The 19,009-nt window shown below is 38.2% G+C and overlaps 1 protein-coding gene across 1 annotated transcript in view; it reads left to right on the forward strand.

Annotated features, from left to right (window-relative positions):
• LOC103510935 (spectrin beta chain, non-erythrocytic 1-like) overlaps positions 1–19,009 on the forward strand; it is a 93,830-nt gene that overhangs the window by 44,882 nt on the left and 29,939 nt on the right. The window contains 13 exon segments of the mRNA XM_026824818.1: positions 9,278–9,409; positions 9,560–9,993; positions 10,345–10,522; positions 10,859–11,015; positions 11,703–11,959; positions 12,315–13,091; positions 13,342–13,516; positions 13,775–13,883; positions 14,118–14,277; positions 14,479–14,606; positions 17,478–17,605; positions 17,788–17,974; positions 18,418–18,530. Of these exon segments, the coding sequence (XP_026680619.1) occupies positions 9,278–9,409; positions 9,560–9,993; positions 10,345–10,522; positions 10,859–11,015; positions 11,703–11,959; positions 12,315–13,091; positions 13,342–13,516; positions 13,775–13,883; positions 14,118–14,277; positions 14,479–14,606; positions 17,478–17,605; positions 17,788–17,974; positions 18,418–18,530 (2,935 nt within the window).

Consider the following 19,009-nt stretch of genomic DNA (forward strand, 5'->3'; position numbering starts at 1 on the left):
GGACACACTACGGGGTGGGCATGCTAGCACAAAGACAAGTAGGTAAGTTAGTAAGTAGTCTAAGAATTCTAATGTGTTACTAATCAGATCTTACTTACGTGCCTATTCCCTTCATTTGCTCTTTATAGTCTTTATGCGATATGCGCTATGCTGAATTTGCTGAAATCCAACACTGATGAAAGGCCTTGTTTCATTCATGTTTGCCAACATACTAGTATAATACATGTTGTTTTTTATTTTGTTTACATTACCTCATCGTTGTCATGAAGTTACATGTGACTATTAAATTTTGTCCAAATTACATCAAGGTCTTAACACGTGCCTATTCCCTTCATTTGCTCTTTATAGTCTTTATGCGCTATGCTGAATTTGTTGAAATCCAACACTGATGAAAGGCCTTGTTTCATTCATGTTTGCCAACATACTAGTATAATACATGTTGTTTTTATTTTGTTTACATTACCTCATCGTTGTCATGAAGTTACATGTGACTATTAAATTTTGTCCAAATTACATCAAGGTCTTAACACATGTGTATGTAATTTTCGTTTGTTTTGAATACTGTTTTCGCCATCATCATTATTATAATTTTTACTGCCTATGACGTTATCTGATTTTCATTCATGCTTTACATACAGTTGGTGTTCTGTGTGTTTACGTTTGTGACAATATTGTGACCTACATTACTTTTTTCTCTGGTTTGCCAAGTTGAGAAGAAAGAAGGAATGGTAACGAAAGAAAAAAGGAAAAGAAGGAAGCAATGATGAAGATTAAGCTTTTTTAGCCCGTCCTTCCTTTATTATTACGATAGTAATAAAAAAAAATCAAGAATAATAATAAACTGAATATTAAACAAATTAGGTAGGTACATAGGTACTGATTTTCTCTAATCACTACGGGCTAAGTTACTCCTACTCATAGCGTCATACAAGTTACGATTTCCTCTCGAAATTTCAATGTACCAGAATATGCCACAGTTTCTAGTTTCAGAGATTAATTGTATTGATAATGGTACATTATGCGAGCAGGGTAATGTGTCTAGTAGTAGGTATTTTCATCATCCTTTTCCAGACCATTTCCATAACATAAGGCCAAGGCAAGTTAACCAAATTTTCAAATTACTCTTTGTAGGTAATCAACATGACCAGTAACATATCAATGTACTCGTATATCTACTTTACGCACGATACTTTAATAATATACACAACATAAACACAACTGACCCTCGATCACATTTCTTCTGTGTTTTATTAAACTTGCTGCTTTATGCACACTTTCAATTTCTTCCAAGGTTGAGCACGATTTTTCCAATACATTTCAGAGTTAATTTAATCCATAAAATATGAAACTGGTAGGACACAGTACAAAATGATCCAAAGGTATTTTCGAGTTATGCTTGTAGTTAAACCGGCACCGGCACAGACATTTATATGACACGCGAGTGTTTCATTAGTTAAACAAATAAATGCTTCAACACACAAAAAATCCCAGTAATGTTGTGCGAAATATTATAAACTGATGTTAAGAGGGTAATTTAAATGAAAAGAAATAAATAAAAGGAATCATAAAAATCTTAACAAAGAAATCAAAAAGAAATTGTAAACAAACAGAGAAGAGTGAGTGTACTTTAACCCGACAAAAAGTGAAATAATTCCCGTCTCCCGACTCACTGGTGGTATTTTCATCATCCTTTTCCAGACCATTTCCATAACATAAGGCCAAGGCAAGTTAACCAAATTTTCAAATTACTCTTTGTAGGTTACGGCGCACAAAAATATAATTTTGGCCAATGAAATTAGTATCTACCTAATAAACCGTGTAATTATTTGTCTATAAGATCCATAATTAAGTTTTTTTTTTTCCTGAATTAAAATTGGAGTGAAGGATTCAAGATTTCGTTCACATTCTTGGGTATTTGATTACCTATGCTTGAATTCGAGCACAGTATCTACCTAATAAACCGTGTAATTATTTGTCTATAAGATCCATAATTAAAGTTTTTTTCCTGAATTAAAATTGGAGTGAAGGATTCAAGATTTCGTTCACATTCTTGGGTATTTGATTACCTATGCTTGAATTCGAGCAGAAAAAACATGAAATGCAGTCTGTTATTCTCGTGAACAAATTGGTACAACTTCAAGTATACCGATAAATTCAAAACCTTGCTGTCATTCAAAACATGAAATGCAGTCTGTTATTCTCGTGAACAAATTGGTACAACTTCAAGTATACCGATAAATTCAAAACCTTGCTGTCATTCAACTTGTTTTACTAAGTGACTGAGACGTTTACAAAATTCGGTCACTTTTCAATGAAATCAAACAACTCGAGAATTCAAAATAGTCTGGTGATCTTTTTGCTGATTGCTTCAGTGACCCTTAAATTACGAGGGACCTATTTGTTGATATCAGAAAGTTGTGAACCTAGAAATAACGGTCAAACTAAGTGACTGAGACGTTTACAAAATTCGGTCACTTTTCAATGAAATCAAACAACTCGAGAATTCAAAATAGTCTGATGATCTTTTTGCTGATTGCTTCAGTGACCCTTAAATTACGAGGGACCTATTTGTTGATATCAGAAAGTTGTGAACCTAGAAATAACGGAGCATACAGCATAGAATTTAGGAGGGGCTCTAAGATGCAGCCCGCATAATGTATAACACGTAATACCAGTCGACTATAATAAATATTTATACATACCATCACCACTAGCTATCAATTTGTCAATACCTATGTGAACACATATTCACAAAACGCTATTGCAAAATACCACGAAACCCAAGATAGTTCGGCATGTCACATACAGGCAATATTTCTACCTTATCTAATCAGAAATATGCGTTCAATGATAAGCTAGAGGTGTGCCCCATACAATAAGACTCACGAGTTCCGAGTATTAGCTTCTATTAAAATGACATTTGTTTTCTCTTGTTTAACCATAGAACAATAACATATTCACAAAACGCTATTGCAAAATACCACGAAACCCAAGATAGTTCGGCATGTCACATACAGGCAATATTTCTACCTTATCTAATCAGAAATATGCGTTCAATGATAAGCTAGAGGTGTGCCCCATACAATAAGACTCACGAGTTCCGAGTATTAGCTTCTATTAAAATGACATTTGTTTTCTCTTGTTTAACCATAGAACAATAAAAAATCGCGTTTCTTAAGACCTCATTCCCTGATCCCATGACAGACACCAAAGTCTGAAAATAGGAAGGATGTATGCGGGTTGCCTTACTAACTACAAAATTTAAAGTACAGATTGACCCAAATCCAAGGATATTCTTGAATGTAAAAGAGCCGTGGCCAATTCACCAATTGGTAAAACTGGTGATTGCCTATACAAATTAATTGCGTGTACCTGCGTTTCTTAAGACCTCATTCCCTGATCCCATGACAGATACCAAAGTCTGAAAACAGGAAGGATGTATGCGGGTTGCCTTACTAACTACAAAATTTAAAGTACAGATTGACCCAAATTCAAGGATATTCTTGAATGTAAAAGAGCCGTGGCCAATTCACCAATTGGTAAAACTGGTGATTGCCTATACAAATTAATTGCGTGTACCTACTTCATCTGAAATTCATTCAACTTTAAAATTCACTGAATTTTAAAGTAATATTTTGAACGTGGCATAAATTCAATAGTTCTTTTTTTTTTTGAGCGCCAAAGTACCCGATTCTTAAAGGCGAGGTAATACTCGTACATACAAGGCAACACGTATTTTGAGACGAGGAATTCCAAGTTGTTTTGTAGGTAAGTACTTGAGCGCCAAAGTACCTGATTCTTAAAGGCGAGGTAATACTCGTACATACAAGGCAACACGTATTTTGAGACGAGGAATTCCAAGTTGTTTTGTAGGTAAGTACTTTGTTACAGAGCCCAGTGTCTGTATCTAGTTACGTCTAACTCGTTCATATAGTGTAGCTCAAAGTAGTGCCCAGACAACACAGAAGGAAATAAAAGTAGTCGATAGTGAAGAAATGTGATGACTCGGTCACGTTAACAACTACCAACTACCTTACTAAACCTTGCAGAAGTCTCACCTGTACTGTACTTTGGTAAGTAAGACGAGATGTATTTCGCCGGGGAGATGATGCATTCAAAACAATAACTGATGCGTTACGAATAGCCTTTCAGTTCTCAGCTGAAGACCAATGAGAGAGACTTGGCAGCGTTCAATAGCCAACCAGAAAAAATCGGGAAAATGACGAATATTTAAAAATATTAGATAACTTGATTCTAACTACTTAATTGATGCCTAATACTCGTAATGGTAAAAATAATCCAACATGCAAACAATTCACTTATCAGAATAAATTCCAACAAATGAACACTTACAATGGATGGAAACCCATGTCGAACCGCAGACACCGAAAGGGCGCAAAAGTTTTGCTATTTAGGTTACGTATGAAATAAAAACAATCTTTTATCTTGATTTACGATCGCATAAATAAATCAGCATAACCGGTTGCCCCGTGATACGCTTGCTAAGGAATGCCGACTATGCATGGCCCATGTGACTTGGACAATGGAAACTGATTTGAAATAAAAGTGCGTCTATTTCCTTGGTGCCTTGCGAAGTGTGAAAACATTTAGATATAAATATTACTTTTGTCTTGTACATTGCTGAGAATCATGAAATTAGATTAATATTTCCGGGAATGTTTTATTTCAGCCTCGTCTGTCCATTTTGATTGAGGCCCCACGTCCCGTCCTCCTCGCCATTTTGAATTCATAAAGTCATCTAACATATCTGTGATAAGAAGCTAGTAAACAAGCATTCTTCAAAACTCACATTGGGTAAAAATCATTTTTTTTTTTCTAATTAGGTGCTTCAACCTTTTAGTAGGTCGTTTGCGCAGCTATCTTCGTTATATTATACAGGTAAGGTGGAATAGGTTCAACTTGTTCAGATAATCCATGACGGAGTCCACACTGGCGGGTGAATTGCCTAGGGATGGAACGGGCACAGTTCACATGTTTTGTTCTTCTTTAACAAGCATTCTTCAAAACTCATATTGGGTAAAAATCCTTTTTTTTTCTAATTAGGTGCTTCAACCTTTTAGTAGGTCGTTTGCGCAGCTATCTTAATAATAATAATAATAGACTTTTGAGTGGAAGGCAACCACTAGGCGAGGTTAACGCCTTAGGCGTTCTCTACCACCTAACCCTTAGAGCTCCATTATTACGTGGTCAAATTCTCAAATAAATGAGGATAAAATTCCATACCTCGGCTGGGATCGAACCCACGCCCTCCTGATTACCAGGCGAGCGTCTTGACCACTACGCCACCGGGGCAGGTCTTATTGTTCCGAGAACGAACCTTTTATCTTCGTTATATTATACAAGTAAAATGGAATAGGTTCAATTTGTTCAGATAATCCATGACGGAGTCCACACTGGCGGGTGAATTGCCTAGGGATGGAACGGGCACAGTTCACATGTTTTGTTCTTCTTTTTTTTTCTCTCATACGCAGGCAATTGTTTTAGCACTGAAATTGCTGAGCAATATGTTGTACCACTGCCCACTTCTTTGCACCAACATGGAATATAAAACCATCATAATCACACCAACAGCATTACGTCAAAACCTACACATCTTGGTAAAAACATTGCATCACAATAAAACTTTATTGTTGTTTACCAATGAAAGAATAGTGCTCTCATACGCAGGCAATTGTTTTAGCACTGAAATTGCTGAGCAATATGTTGTAGCACTGCCCACTTCTTTGCACCAACATGGAATATAAAACCATCATAATCACACTAACAGCATTACGTCAAAACCTACACATCTTGGTAAAAACATTGCATCACAATAAAACTTTATTGTTGTTTACCAATGAAAGAATAGTGCTCATCTTTTTACACAACTAAGAAAATTGCAAGATAGTGGGTACTAAGAGCTTAGAATTAACGTTGGATAATCTTTACTTTTACACTAAGGTTACTCGATAATGTTTTTAGGTTGGTTCAATGCAGGCTTGGCATGGAATTTTAAGAAAACCTTTAGAGTGTCTAATGAGAAAGTACAACAGAAATAACAAGGCGTGATAATACTCCAAAGTCATCGAGAAAATTACTTGGTAATCCCTAGAAATTTAATAACCAAAATGTCGAAGATACTCAAATGCACTGACCAAGTGAGCAACTAAGTATACAGAATTAATACGATGTATGTACAAAACATCAAACTGTTTAGAAATCATGTGAACCAAACTTTGTTTTTTTGAATGGACTTACAAAGAAAAGATCAAGGAATGTGTGAATCATGCATGTGATGGATGAATGACTTGGATAAATTAATGCATGCTATAGGATAGATATCCACCCGGTTGGGCGGAAGAGCTCATAAGTGAGAATCCTCCCATTAAAGCCTAAAAAAAATCCCATTAATTTGTTGTCGATGCTTCAGTTAACAATGAAAACTTAATCAAAGAACCATTTCAGTCTCTGTCTTACCATCTGGAGTAGTATTTTGTCATTCTACTTGGTGTATAAAATTGTTGTTCAACAAATTGTACGAGTATACTAATTCAAATTATTTATTCCCATATAGGTCCAGATCTGAAAACAGTACAAGCCCTTCAAAGGAGACATCAACAGCTGGAGAGGGAGTTGGCTCCTGTTGAGGAGAAAAGAAAATTGGACTGCGATGTCTTTATTTATTTAGCCAGTAAAGGGCATTATAAATTATTTTCATTTTGAAAGCAAGGCTCCAGGATTATTATTACTAAACTTTGATATCCTTCATTTCAGGCGATTGGTTGCGACAGTGCCTGGATCTGCAGATCTTCAACAAAGAAGCTGACCACCACTTGACCATTTGAATAACAATTTTCCATTGCTCATTGACCATACTCTGTAACTAGATGTTATTACAAATAAATTTATTGATGTAGTGGTACTCCCCTCTTTTATATAGACGGCCTACACTCAATATCGCCACAAAATGATTTAGATTGTCATTACGTCAAGAAGATTGCGTTAGATGAAATACGCAAACCCTCTAGTATAGGTGTCATGATAATTATGGACAGGTTACTTCAAGCTTGCTTTTAGTAGGTGATATTTCAGTCACTTCTCTTGTGAAATAGGAAAAGACCATCCTCGGGAAATTATCTTTCCCAAGCGCTGAAGATGGGGAAAAATCCGACCTCTTGGACTGAAAGCTATTGATGTGGCTGACAGGTTACTTCAAGCTTACTTTTAGTAGGTGATATTTCAGTTACTTCTCTTGTGAAATAGCAAAAGACCATCCTCGGGAAATTATCTTTCCCAAGCGCTGAAGATGGGGAAAAATCCGACCTCTTGGACTGAAAGCTATTGATGTGGCTAGTGTACCTAGGGACCTACACCTTGGACTAATACTAATCTTCTTTGAACACACACACGGGACTGTATGTAAATATCACAAAATAGGTGCTCGTATATCCAAGAATACCGATTGCCAGCCTAGTTAGCTTGGATGGTGGCGCATCTGCCTTGTAAGCGCTAGGCCGCGGGTTCGATTCCCGCCCGGGGCGGATTTTATCCTAATGGGATAATCTTCGTTCTCGGAACGGCTGGCATTCCTCCTGTCCTGTCTTCCTTCTCTTTTCGATTTCGGGACCATAAGACCCTAGCAGTTACAGTTCCCTCTGTCAAACCTCTAAAAAAAAAAAAGAATACCGATTGCTGTCAGTAGCTAAATACATACTGAGGGGTCCTTAATTAGTAGGCGTCAATATTTGAGGAGTCTGATATGCGAGAATTGCGAGATGGAATTTGTCATTTAAAAATTTAGCCAGCCTCAGTTATGGATCGAATTTGCGTCCTAAAAATCTAGGTACCTCGTTTGGTACAGACTATTTCCATTTTTTGTTTATTTATTTTTTAACTTTTCGTGAGTCTACCCGGATCTTGAGGTGCTTTGGTCCCATAGTACCGGATACACCTGAGCTATTCTGTTGATTTCTAATCACCATGCCCTCCAGTGGAAGATGATTTCAATATTAACCCTCTGTAGCCCATGGTTTATGTTTAGATTGTAGGGGATATTCAATAAATTTACAGTGCATGATATGAAGTAATGTTAGTACATACAATATCCTACATTCATACACAAAAAGCCCACATTGAGGCTTAGCTGTAGGGGCAAACACGCCTGAGGGATGGGTTAAGGTTCTACGAATCTACAGTCCTCCAGTGTCTACCGTAAAACGGAGAAAACCCTCAGTAGGTATCTATTAAATATGTTAATATATGGTACATCCAAACTTGACATTACATTTTTCACCTCTACTCCGAAGTCACGGGTTAATTCTGTCAAAGTTGGTCATATTTTATCGCACACCCACTCCACACAATAACTAGCCAGTGGGAGTTTAGGAAGATTCTTGTTTACTTCCCATTGATCGTATAGAGAATCCGACAACGAGCGAAGCAAGGGTATAGCACACAATTTACGCCGTTTTTAAGTCATCTAATATCTATTTTTCCGATTTCAGGTCAGATTAGAAAGTATAGGAGCTGAGGACATCGTGGATGGGAACCCTAGACTTATCCTCGGTCTAATATGGACCATCATTCTTCGGTTCCAGATCCAAGAAATTGAAATCGATGTGGTAAGTAAGATTAAAACATACTCGTACTTCTCAGGTCTTGTTTTTGCCGCAGGAATTCAATTCTGATTTATAGAGGTACCTAATTTTAAAGTTAAAAAACGCGTCCCGAATTTTTTCTGGGACAAAAACGGAAATTCGGGAAAAACGCCCCATAAAAACTGGAACGGGACGCCAGGACACCCACTAAAATTCGGGACTGTCCCGGCCAATTCGGAACGTTTGGCAAGCCTAATAAAGCTTCTTTTTAGACTTACAAATCCGAAAAACCCTCTTACCAACGCCTACTTGATAGGATGTCGTTACGCGGAGAAATCAGCGGACTAATCGCGTAAACCGTGTTTGCAAAAACCGCGGCCTGTTGCTTAGGAAGCGACAGAATAGGTAATGAACACCTAGCTGAAGATCTAACTCCAGATATAAGGGAAACTTATTTATTTTTGAAATGTAAGGAAAGTTTTCCTACTGCCTTGGTACAGCTTGATACAGAGCTCATTTAATTGCAATTTGAAAGTTGTCTTTACTTTACCTATGCTTAGATTATCACGATACGTAAGAGTATACTTTGGAGTTGTACCCTAGTATGTATCTATATCTTGTTTATATTGCCATTATCTTTGCAACCCAACCCTTACAATTTCCATTGGTTTCCATTTCAGAGCGTACTCCGAGAAGGCTACCTGAAAGAAATGATAGGAGTCTTGTCAGATCCTCGTTATGGTAGTAATCTGACTCAAGTAGATGCCACAGTGAAAAAGCATGAAGCTATTAGTGCTGATATAATGGCCAGGGTAAGTGAAAACTTTTTACCTGAATTAAACAATACGTCAACAAAATCGCGAATTAATTGTATACCTATTTCCATTAGGTTCTGACTCGTTTTATAAGTTCTAACGGAAAAAGCTTGATTTCAATTTCTTCCTCTTCCTTTGAATTCATAGGAAGAACGATTCCACGATCTGTCCAACATGAAAGAAGAATTAGTCCGGGAGAAATATCACGGAGCGGACAACGTCGTGAAAAGGGAGGCCGAGGTTATTCAGAAGTGGCACGACCTGCTGAAGCTCCTAGACAAACACCGTGCCAACCTGACCACTCTGTGTACTCTGATGGGATTGTTGAGGGAGATTGACACGGTCATGAACACCATCAAAGAATTGGAGGCCAACTTCAAATCAGAAGACGTAGGACCCCATCTGCTTGGAGTAGAAGATCTCCTGCAGAAACATGCTCTCATGGAGGGCCAGATGACAATCGCCATGGGAGAAACTGTCAGAAGGGTGGGCAGACAGGCTCAGTTGTACATAAACGCAGGACATAAGGAGTCGACCGCCCTAGAGGGAAATGTGGACAAGCTGAATACCGCTTATAAACGGTAAGTGTAAAGCTATAGGACCTAGTAATAAGTAATAAGAACTCCTTCAGAAAAACGAAAGAAGGCTAAACACAAAAGGGGAAAACTTCAAGTACATAGGTATCCACAGACATCTATTGTATCTTTTATTATTTAATAAATGGGCAATTTATTTTTGTATATTTCAGGTTGATCGAATCAAGCAAAGAGAGGAGAGCTCGTTTAGAAGACGCAAGGAATTTGTAAACTCCTTCAGAAAAACGAAAGAAGGCTAAACATCAAAATGGGGCAAAACTTCAAGTACATATCCACAGACATCTATTGTATCTTTTATTATTTATTAAATGGGCAATTTATTTTTGTATATTTCAGGTTGATCGAATCAAGCAAAGAGAGGAGAGCTCGTTTAGAAGACGCAAGGAATTTGTATCAATTCCTTCAGGATTATGAGGACGAAGAAGGATGGTTGATCGAAAAGCAGAGGATATGTCAAACTGGGGTTTCTGCCAAGGATTTGCGAGCTGTGCTTAGTCTTCAACAGAAACACAAGGTAAATATAATACGATGGAATAATTATTTATTAAAATTAGAACGAAGCGAAGGTTCTTATTGATCTCAACTGAAATTAGTACGTCAGCCCGCTTAGTAGGCTCTTTAATATCAGTTTTTGGACTCAAATAACAAAATACTGTATTTTTTCCCAGGTACTTATGGACGAAATCAACATACGGGAACCTAAATCCGAACAATTGTGTGAGGCAGGCCGTGGTTTTGTCCTGATCTCAACTGAAATTAGTACGTCAGCCCGCTTAGTAGGCTCTTTAATATCAGTTTTGAGTTACTCTTTTGGACTCAAGAAATAACAAAATGCTGTATTTTTTCCCAGGTACTTATGGACGAAATCAACATACGGGAACCTAAATCCGAACAATTGTGTGAGGCAGGCCGTGGTTTTGTCTCAGATAAACATCCTCGCTCTCAAGAAATTCACTCTAAGATTCTCTCACTACAACAACACTGGAAAACACTACACACACTGGCTGGTGAGTTTCGATTAGTTTGGATAGTGGTATTATTTGGTGTTGGATAGAACTTGCCTTGAACGGCATTCTTGCAAAATTCCTGTGTGCGTAGAAATGTACATTGTAGCATTATTAGGGCCTTGCGCCCTGTATTTTTTTTTTTTTTTTTTTTTTTAATCCTTTTCCAATCAAATAGTGCTCGATTAGTTTGGATAGAACTTGCCTTGAACAGCATTCTTGCAAAATTCCTGTGTGCGTAGAAATGTACATTGTAGCATTATTAGGGCCTTGTGCCCTGTATTTTTTATTATTATTATTTTTTTTTTAATCCTTTTCCAATCAAAGAGTGCTATCAAATTCCAACAAATTTAAGTAGATGTTATGGACTCCAAAAGTTGGCTAGTAGACAACCTTGTTATTCGGACTTTTCGGGACTGAACTCCTATCCCGTATTTCGTTTAATTCTTATATATGATTAACTATGATGTGAAATTATTAACGAACTAATTTTTGTGAAATTATCTAACTCGGAATCACCATTTCTTCCCCAGACACCCGGCACAAACACCTGCAGGAGGCTGCCGAGGCTTACCAGTATTACGCCGACGCTAACGAGGCTGAAAGTTGGCTTGGCGAGAGACTCGAGAAATTATTTACGAACTAATTTTTGTGAAATTATCTAACTCGGAATCACCATTTCTTCCTCAGACACACGGCACAAACACCTGCAGGAGGCTGCCGAGGCTTACCAGTATTACGCCGACGCTAACGAGGCTGAAAGTTGGCTTGGCGAGAGACTCGCTCTAGTGAAGAGTGAAGATTACGGAGTCGATGAGCCCAGTGCCCAGGCGTTGCTACAGAGGCATAGAGACCTGTGTGGAGAGATTCAGGCCTACAAGGGAGACGTCCAAGGGTTGAATAGTCAGGCGGAGAAATTGATTGTTAGCGGAATATCGTCCCTACAGGTAAACTCACCTACAGGGAATTGAGAAAATTATGGCTGTATAAGAGTCTTTTATTGGGTCCTTTCGCGCAACGGGAAAGGCAGAATACTTAGAAAAGATAAGATCAAGAAACTTTTAGGTAGAAAATATTTTTAATAAAATTTCTAATAATAAATAAAATACAAATAATAAATTTTCTGTTGCTTTCACAGAGAATTGAGAAAATTATGGCTGTATAAGAGTCTTTTATTGGGTCCTTTCGCGCAATGGGAAAGGCAGAATACTTAGAAAAGATAAGATCAAGAAACTTTTAGCTAGAAAATATTTTTAATAAATTTTCTAATGATAAATAATAAATTTTCTATTGCTTTCACAGGTGGGCCCTGGTGATGAAGAGAATCTTCCCTTGGAAGAAGTAGAGGAATGGGTCAATGAAACTCGTCTTGTACCTCAGGAGATCTGGGAGACTGAAGTAATCGAGAAAGTCGAACACAAAACTGTGATGGAAGAACGCAAAGTACCCCAGGTGAAGAGTTTATATCCGTTCAATGGACAAGGCATGGTTATGGTGAAGGGAGAGATCATGTTCCTCCTAAGCAAGACTAACCCAGACTGGTGGTCTGTGAGGAAAGCCAATGGACAAGATGGCTTTGTTCCCGCCAACTATGTCAAAGAAATCGAACCAAAAGTCATGCAAGTTTCCGTGCGGAAAGTGGAGAAGATTCCCGTCACTCAGAAAGTGCGCAAGACGAAAATGGTGAAACAAGTTGTGCCGGTTAAGAAAATCGTGCCTAAAGTTACACCCCGAGTACAACGCAAGAGTTCTGACATTGAGAACAGAAACATCGAGAAGCGACAGAAGAAAATCAACTCGACCTACGAGCAAATCATTGACCTGAGTAAGAAGAGACATGCTCTGTTAGAAGACTCAATCATGCTGTTTGGATTCTACAGGGAGTGTGACGATTTTGAAAAGTGGATCAAGGATCGCGAGAAAATGTTGCGATCTGAAGACAAAAATGATTCTGTGGAGACTGCCAAGAGGAAGTATGAGAAGTTTGTTACAGATTTGTCTGCGAGTAGCAAGCGGATAGAAGCTCTGGATGCTGCAGTCAATGAATTCGTCAACGAAGGCCACAGTCAACTTGATAAGGTTAGTATTTGTCTAATCATTATTTTACGTAGAACTTTGATAGTTTAATAAGAAGGACTAAAGATGAAAATGACCATTTTAAGAATACTACCAATTTAAAAGACCGCGTTGGTTACAATAACCTAACGCACTTAATTCCTGACAATACATTCAGTGGAAAAAATAAGGTTTTGCAAAACCTATCGAATTTACTTTGCTATTAGCTATTTAAAGAAGGAAAAAATCATTAATTTAACATTTTCTATTTCAGGTGAAAGCCCGTCAGAAGCACATTCATCAGCAATGGGAGCATCTGAACTGGCTCAAAGCTCAGAAGGAGAAGAGTTTAGAAGGGGCCTCCAGTGTTGAACTATTTGAACGTACCTGTGATGAGGCTAGAGACTGGATGAGAGAGAAAATGACCCAGCTAGAGTCAGCTGTAATAGGTACGTTATAGGATAGATATCCACCCGGTTGGGCGGAAGAGCTCATAAGTGAGAATCCTCCCATTAAAGCCTAAAAAAAAAATCCCATTAATTTGTTGTCGATGCTTTAGTTAACAATGAAAACTTAATCAAAGAACCATTTCAGTCTCTGTCTTACCATCTGGATTAGTATTTTGTCATTCTACTTGGTGTATAAAATTGTTGTTCAACAAATTGTACGAGTATAGGTACTAATTAAAATTATTTATTGCCATATAGGTCCAGATCTGAAAACAGTACAAGCCCTTCAAAGGAGACATCAACAGCTGGAGAGGGAGTTGGCTCCTGTTGAGGAGAAAGTCAAGAGAGTGCAGCTTTTGGCCAACACGTAAGCTAAATTAAAATTGATACATAGGTACTTAAATTTTAAAAATAGTGAGCTTTTTTCTATGATCAGCTGATGCAAAATTGAGTATCGGACAATCAGGTAATGGAAGAATAAGTTGTGCAAACGCGTGTCAAAATCTTCTAGACGTGAAGTCCACAGTGTATTTTGTGTAGGGTCCACTATTCACAATATTTATATATATATAAAAATATCATAATAATATGTTTTTTCCAGTGTGAAAACTTCCTATCCCAACGAAAAGACCAATGTGAACAATAGACACAAAGAGATTCAAGAACTATGGGACAAAGTCAAAACCAAAGCAGTAGATCGAAGATCCAGACTGGAGAATGCAGTCGGACAACAAATCTTCATGAATAGCACAACAAACTTGGTAAGCCATACCTTTTGGACACAGAATTCATTTTCAGGAAGTTTTGTCCTCTTACCGATAGTAAACACAGACGATTTTGTAGTTAATTTATCTGTTCGCCCAATAATTGAAATACAAATGCTACTAAAAGTCCTTTTCCCAAAAGCCTAAGCAATTATTAATTCTAATAACTAATAACATTCCAATTCATTTGATTTGCAGTTCAGTTGGATTTCGTCTGTGAAGGAGGCTCTGAATGCAGAGGAATCTGCTAGAGATGTGGTCACTGCGGAGAATTTCCTCAAGAATCACCAAGAATTGGGAGATGATATTAGAGCCCATCAAGACGAGTAAGTGAAAATATAACTGAGGTAATATCTCAGTGGCATGATATTAGACCCATCTCAGTAAACACTTGAAGAAGGACCGGGTTTGTTGGAAGTCAGCGAAAACTTGAATCCTACTTGTAATTGACCAGTCATCGAAATTATCTTTTTTACATCTTTTTTATCTTATCAACTAATATTTTCTTGTATTCTTTCAGGCTTCGAGAAGTGACAGATCTTGGCAATCAACTGCTTCGACGAAGTCTATTCTGTTGAAATACATACCCTACATCTCTAGTCTTATCGCTAATACTTTTGGCAATATTCTATTCCTCAGGTACGAGACCTCATGTCCTGGGCAGCAGGACTTAGAGCAGCAATGCTGACGGAAGAGAAAGTGCGTGATGCTGCCTCAGCTCAAATACTGAAAGCTGAACACGAGGCTTTGAAAGCCGAAATTGAGGCCAGGGAAGCTTCATTCCGACAGGTTATGGAGCTGGGAGAGAGTATGGTACAAGGAGGCCATTATGCTAACGAGGTACTCACAGGTTCCATCGCGACGTTGCCGAAGCTCTGTCCAGAATTCACGACAAGGACGCGGCGTTGTCAGATGACCTTGGCAAAGATAGCAACTCCGTGTTGGGACTCATACGGAAGCACGAAGGCTTTGAAAATGATTTGGTGGCACTAGAAGCACAGTTACAGGTGTTAGTGGAGGATGCCGTGAGACTTCAAGCCTTGTACCCAGGTCATAACGCAACCCATATTGCCCAGCAACAAGCTGTGGTTGTGTCTTCTTGGTCTGCCCTACAGGAGAGATCTGCACAGAGAAAAGAAGCTCTACAAGCCAGCTGTGATCTGCATAAGTTCTTGGCCCAGGTGAGACCAATTTTTCTTATCAATCTTGTTATTTGCAGATTAGAATTATCTAGATTATTTGCAGTAGTATTGCAAAATTCAAATCAATGTTTGTTTTAACCTTTTTAAATCCAAGTTGGTCATCGCTAAAGACTCTTACCACTCTAAACCCTCCTCTTGCCCTTTGTGACTCATTTACTTTTTCTTTCCTTTAGGTTTCATCCCTTTGTACCGGTCTCCAAGACGCCTGGCAAGAGTTGATTTACAAAGCCAAAGAAAGATCCAAGAAGTTAGAACTTTCACTGAAAGCCCAGCAATTCTTCTACGAAGCGAGTGAGGTGGAAAGCTGGCTGTCTGAACGGAATGACGTACTGTCCTCCACTGACTATGGCAGAGATAGAGATGCTGCCTCTAAGCTATTGACTAAACACAAGGTAAGATTAAAACTTATAAAACTTGGTCCGTGTCGTTCTAATCCCATATGAGTAGAAGATTTGATTTTCTAATCAATTCTAATGGAAACCGGATGGTTAAATAACCCTAAATTCTAAGAGATTCTGCTCGTCAAGGCATTACGAGTATGATTGTCACTGAACTGCAACTTTCTTCAGAGATCCGTGTCGTTCTAATCCCATATGAGTAGAAGATTTGATTTTCTAATCAATTCTAATGGAAACGGGATGGTTAAATAACCCTAAATTCTAAGAGATTCTGCTCGTCAAGGCATTACGAGTATGATTGTCACTGAACTGCAACTTTCTTCAGAAGACACTATAAGTCATTATTTCTCCGTTTTCTCTTCATTACAGGCTCTAGAACTGGAACTTGACACCTACTCGAGCATCGTGTCAGAAATGGGCAACTCTGCCAACACCATGATCAACGCTAAACATCCCGACTCCAAAGCTATCGCCAACAAACAGCAAGCTATCACACAGCAGATTAGGAACCTTCAGAAACTGGCCACAGCTCGACAGCAGAGATTAGTGGAGAGTATGTGCCGACATGAGTATCTGACAGAGAGTGCCGAGTTGGAAGAATGGATCAAGGAGAATATGCAAGCAGCTGCATCGGAAGATTATGGACAGGACTATGAACATCTTATGGTGAGTTTTAAAAATTAAATCGTTATATACGTAGACACCAAATGTAGCGTCCAAGTGTGTTTTGTACTATTATTAGGTAATTTCATTGTCTTTTTGCCTTTTCTTTTCTATCGTGTGAAATACTAACAAGTTGCTCCTTAATCTTCTTTTCAGATTCTTGTGAATAAATTCTACGACTTGAAGCACAAAGTGGAGAATCGTCCAAGTGTATTTTGTACTATTATTAGGTAATTTCATTGTCTTTTTGCCTTTTCTTTTCCATCGTGTGAAATACTAACAAGTTGCTCCTTAATCTTCTTTTCAGATTCTTGTGAATAAATTCTACGACTTGAAGCACAAAGTGGAGAATGGCCAGGAAAGATTCAACCAATGCGAAGAGCTGGCACAGAAGTTGGTGTCCAATGAAAGTCCCTATCTGGTCGATATCGAGAAGAAACAAGAACAGTTGAGGTAAGAAATTTTATTTTAAATAGGACTTTCGTATTACGTTTTCCGTGGTTTCTGCGAAGTACCTACCTAATCTTCACAGAAAATTATTATTTATTTCTTTATATTCGATTATTTTCTTTGCTTTTATTCCCACAGGGAATCCTGGCAACAACTGCTTGGTCTCCTGGAAAACCGAGAGCAACGTCTCAACGCCGCAGGCGAAATTCACAGGTTCTAGAACTTTCGTATTACGTTTTCCGTGGTTTCTGCGAAATACCTACCTAATCTTCACAGAAAATTATTATTTATTTCTTTATATTCGATTATTTTCTTTGCTTTTATTAATACCACAACCGAATTTCCTTCCCACAGGGAATCCTGGCAACAACTGCTTGGTCTCCTGGAAAACCGAGAGCAACGTCTCAACGCCGCAGGCGAAATTCACAGGTTCGGCGTACATCTTTTTTATCTTATCAACTAATATTTTCTTGTATTCTTTCAGGCTTCGAGAAGTGACAGATCTTGGCAATCAACTGCTTCGACGTAACCCTGGCCTCTCTGAAGTCAACGGCAGACTGGCTAAATTGGTTGTAGAACATGAAGCCATTCTGCGGGGCTGGAACGAAAAAGGTGAGTTTCGTGTTGAATTATTGGAATAATTTACCAAGATAAATTTACATGTGGAAAATTGGACTGCGATGTCTTTATTTATTTAGCCAGTAAAGGGCATTATAAATTATTTTCATTTTGAAAGCAAGATTCCGGGATTTTCCATAGGTATTATTACTAAACTTTGATATCCTTCATTTCAGGCGATTGGTTGCGACAGTGCCTGGATCTGCAGATCTTCAACAAAGAAGCTGACCATATTGACACGATGACTTCCACGCATGAAGCTTTCCTCGAGTTTGAAGATTTGGGTGGTTCTATTGATGATGTTGAGGCTCTGTTGAAGAGACATGAAGACTTTGAAAATACTGTGTACGCTCAGGACGAGAGGTAAGAGAAGGGGTTTTTCTAAGAGTTATCAATTACATTACTATCGTTTACCTAATAAACCCACAGCAGTTTAAAAAGGTTCAGGTAAATAGAATAAGATACACTTCCATACTCACTTTTAGCATATTTATTTAAATAAATACGTCCCTCTTTTACAGGGTTGGTTTGTCTTGACTTGTTTGAATTTATTTACTCCTATATTAGGCTCGGGAATAACAAACTCAAATATTTATCTACTTGAGACTCCCTTGGGAAGTCTTTCTTGATAAGTTTAAATAAATACGTCCCTCTTTTACAGGGTTGGTTTGTCTTGACTTCGAATTTATTTACTCCTATATTAGGCTCGGGAATAACAAACTCAAATATTTATCTACTTGAGACTCCCTTGGGAAGTCTTTCTTGATAAAGTACAATGGTATTGATTGAATGTGTTCTCCTTGCAGAATCAAAATCTTCGCTGAGATGGCAGACAAGCTTCTAGCAGCAAAACATTACGACTCCAAATATATCAAGGATCGTAAGGATCAAGTCATACAACGTCGCCAAAACCTCAAAGGTACTTTATTTGATTTCCATTACTAAATGATACCTATGCATTAATCTTAATGGTTATCTTTTATTCAGTGGTCCTTTCAGTGGTCACAGTAGTATGCTGTGTCATCTGGAAACCCAAACTTTGGGCGGCTCATCAATAAATTTTATTGATTGTTTCTCTCTGTTACTAAGTGTTTAACTGTTTCCTTTCCTGCACATGATTCCAGGTTCTGCCTCCGTGCGTCGAGCTGCTCTGATTGCATCCAAAAGTTTCCAGGAATTCCGCGCAGATGTGGATGACCTCAAAGCCTGGATGGCAGACAAACAGAAAACCGCAGCTGATGAGTCGTACAGAGATCTGAGCAACATTGAAAGAAAGCTGCAAAAGCATGAAGCCTTTGAACGGGAGCTGAGAGCTAATGAAGGTCAACTAAGAACTGTGAACAAAACAGGACAGATGCGGCAACCAGTGGTCCTTTCAGTGGTCACTGTAGTATGCTG

Source organism: Diaphorina citri, unplaced genomic scaffold (genome assembly GCF_000475195.1).
Source record: "Diaphorina citri unplaced genomic scaffold, Diaci psyllid genome assembly version 1.1 scaffold29, whole genome shotgun sequence".
Classification (NCBI taxonomy): domain Eukaryota; kingdom Metazoa; phylum Arthropoda; class Insecta; order Hemiptera; family Psyllidae; genus Diaphorina; species Diaphorina citri.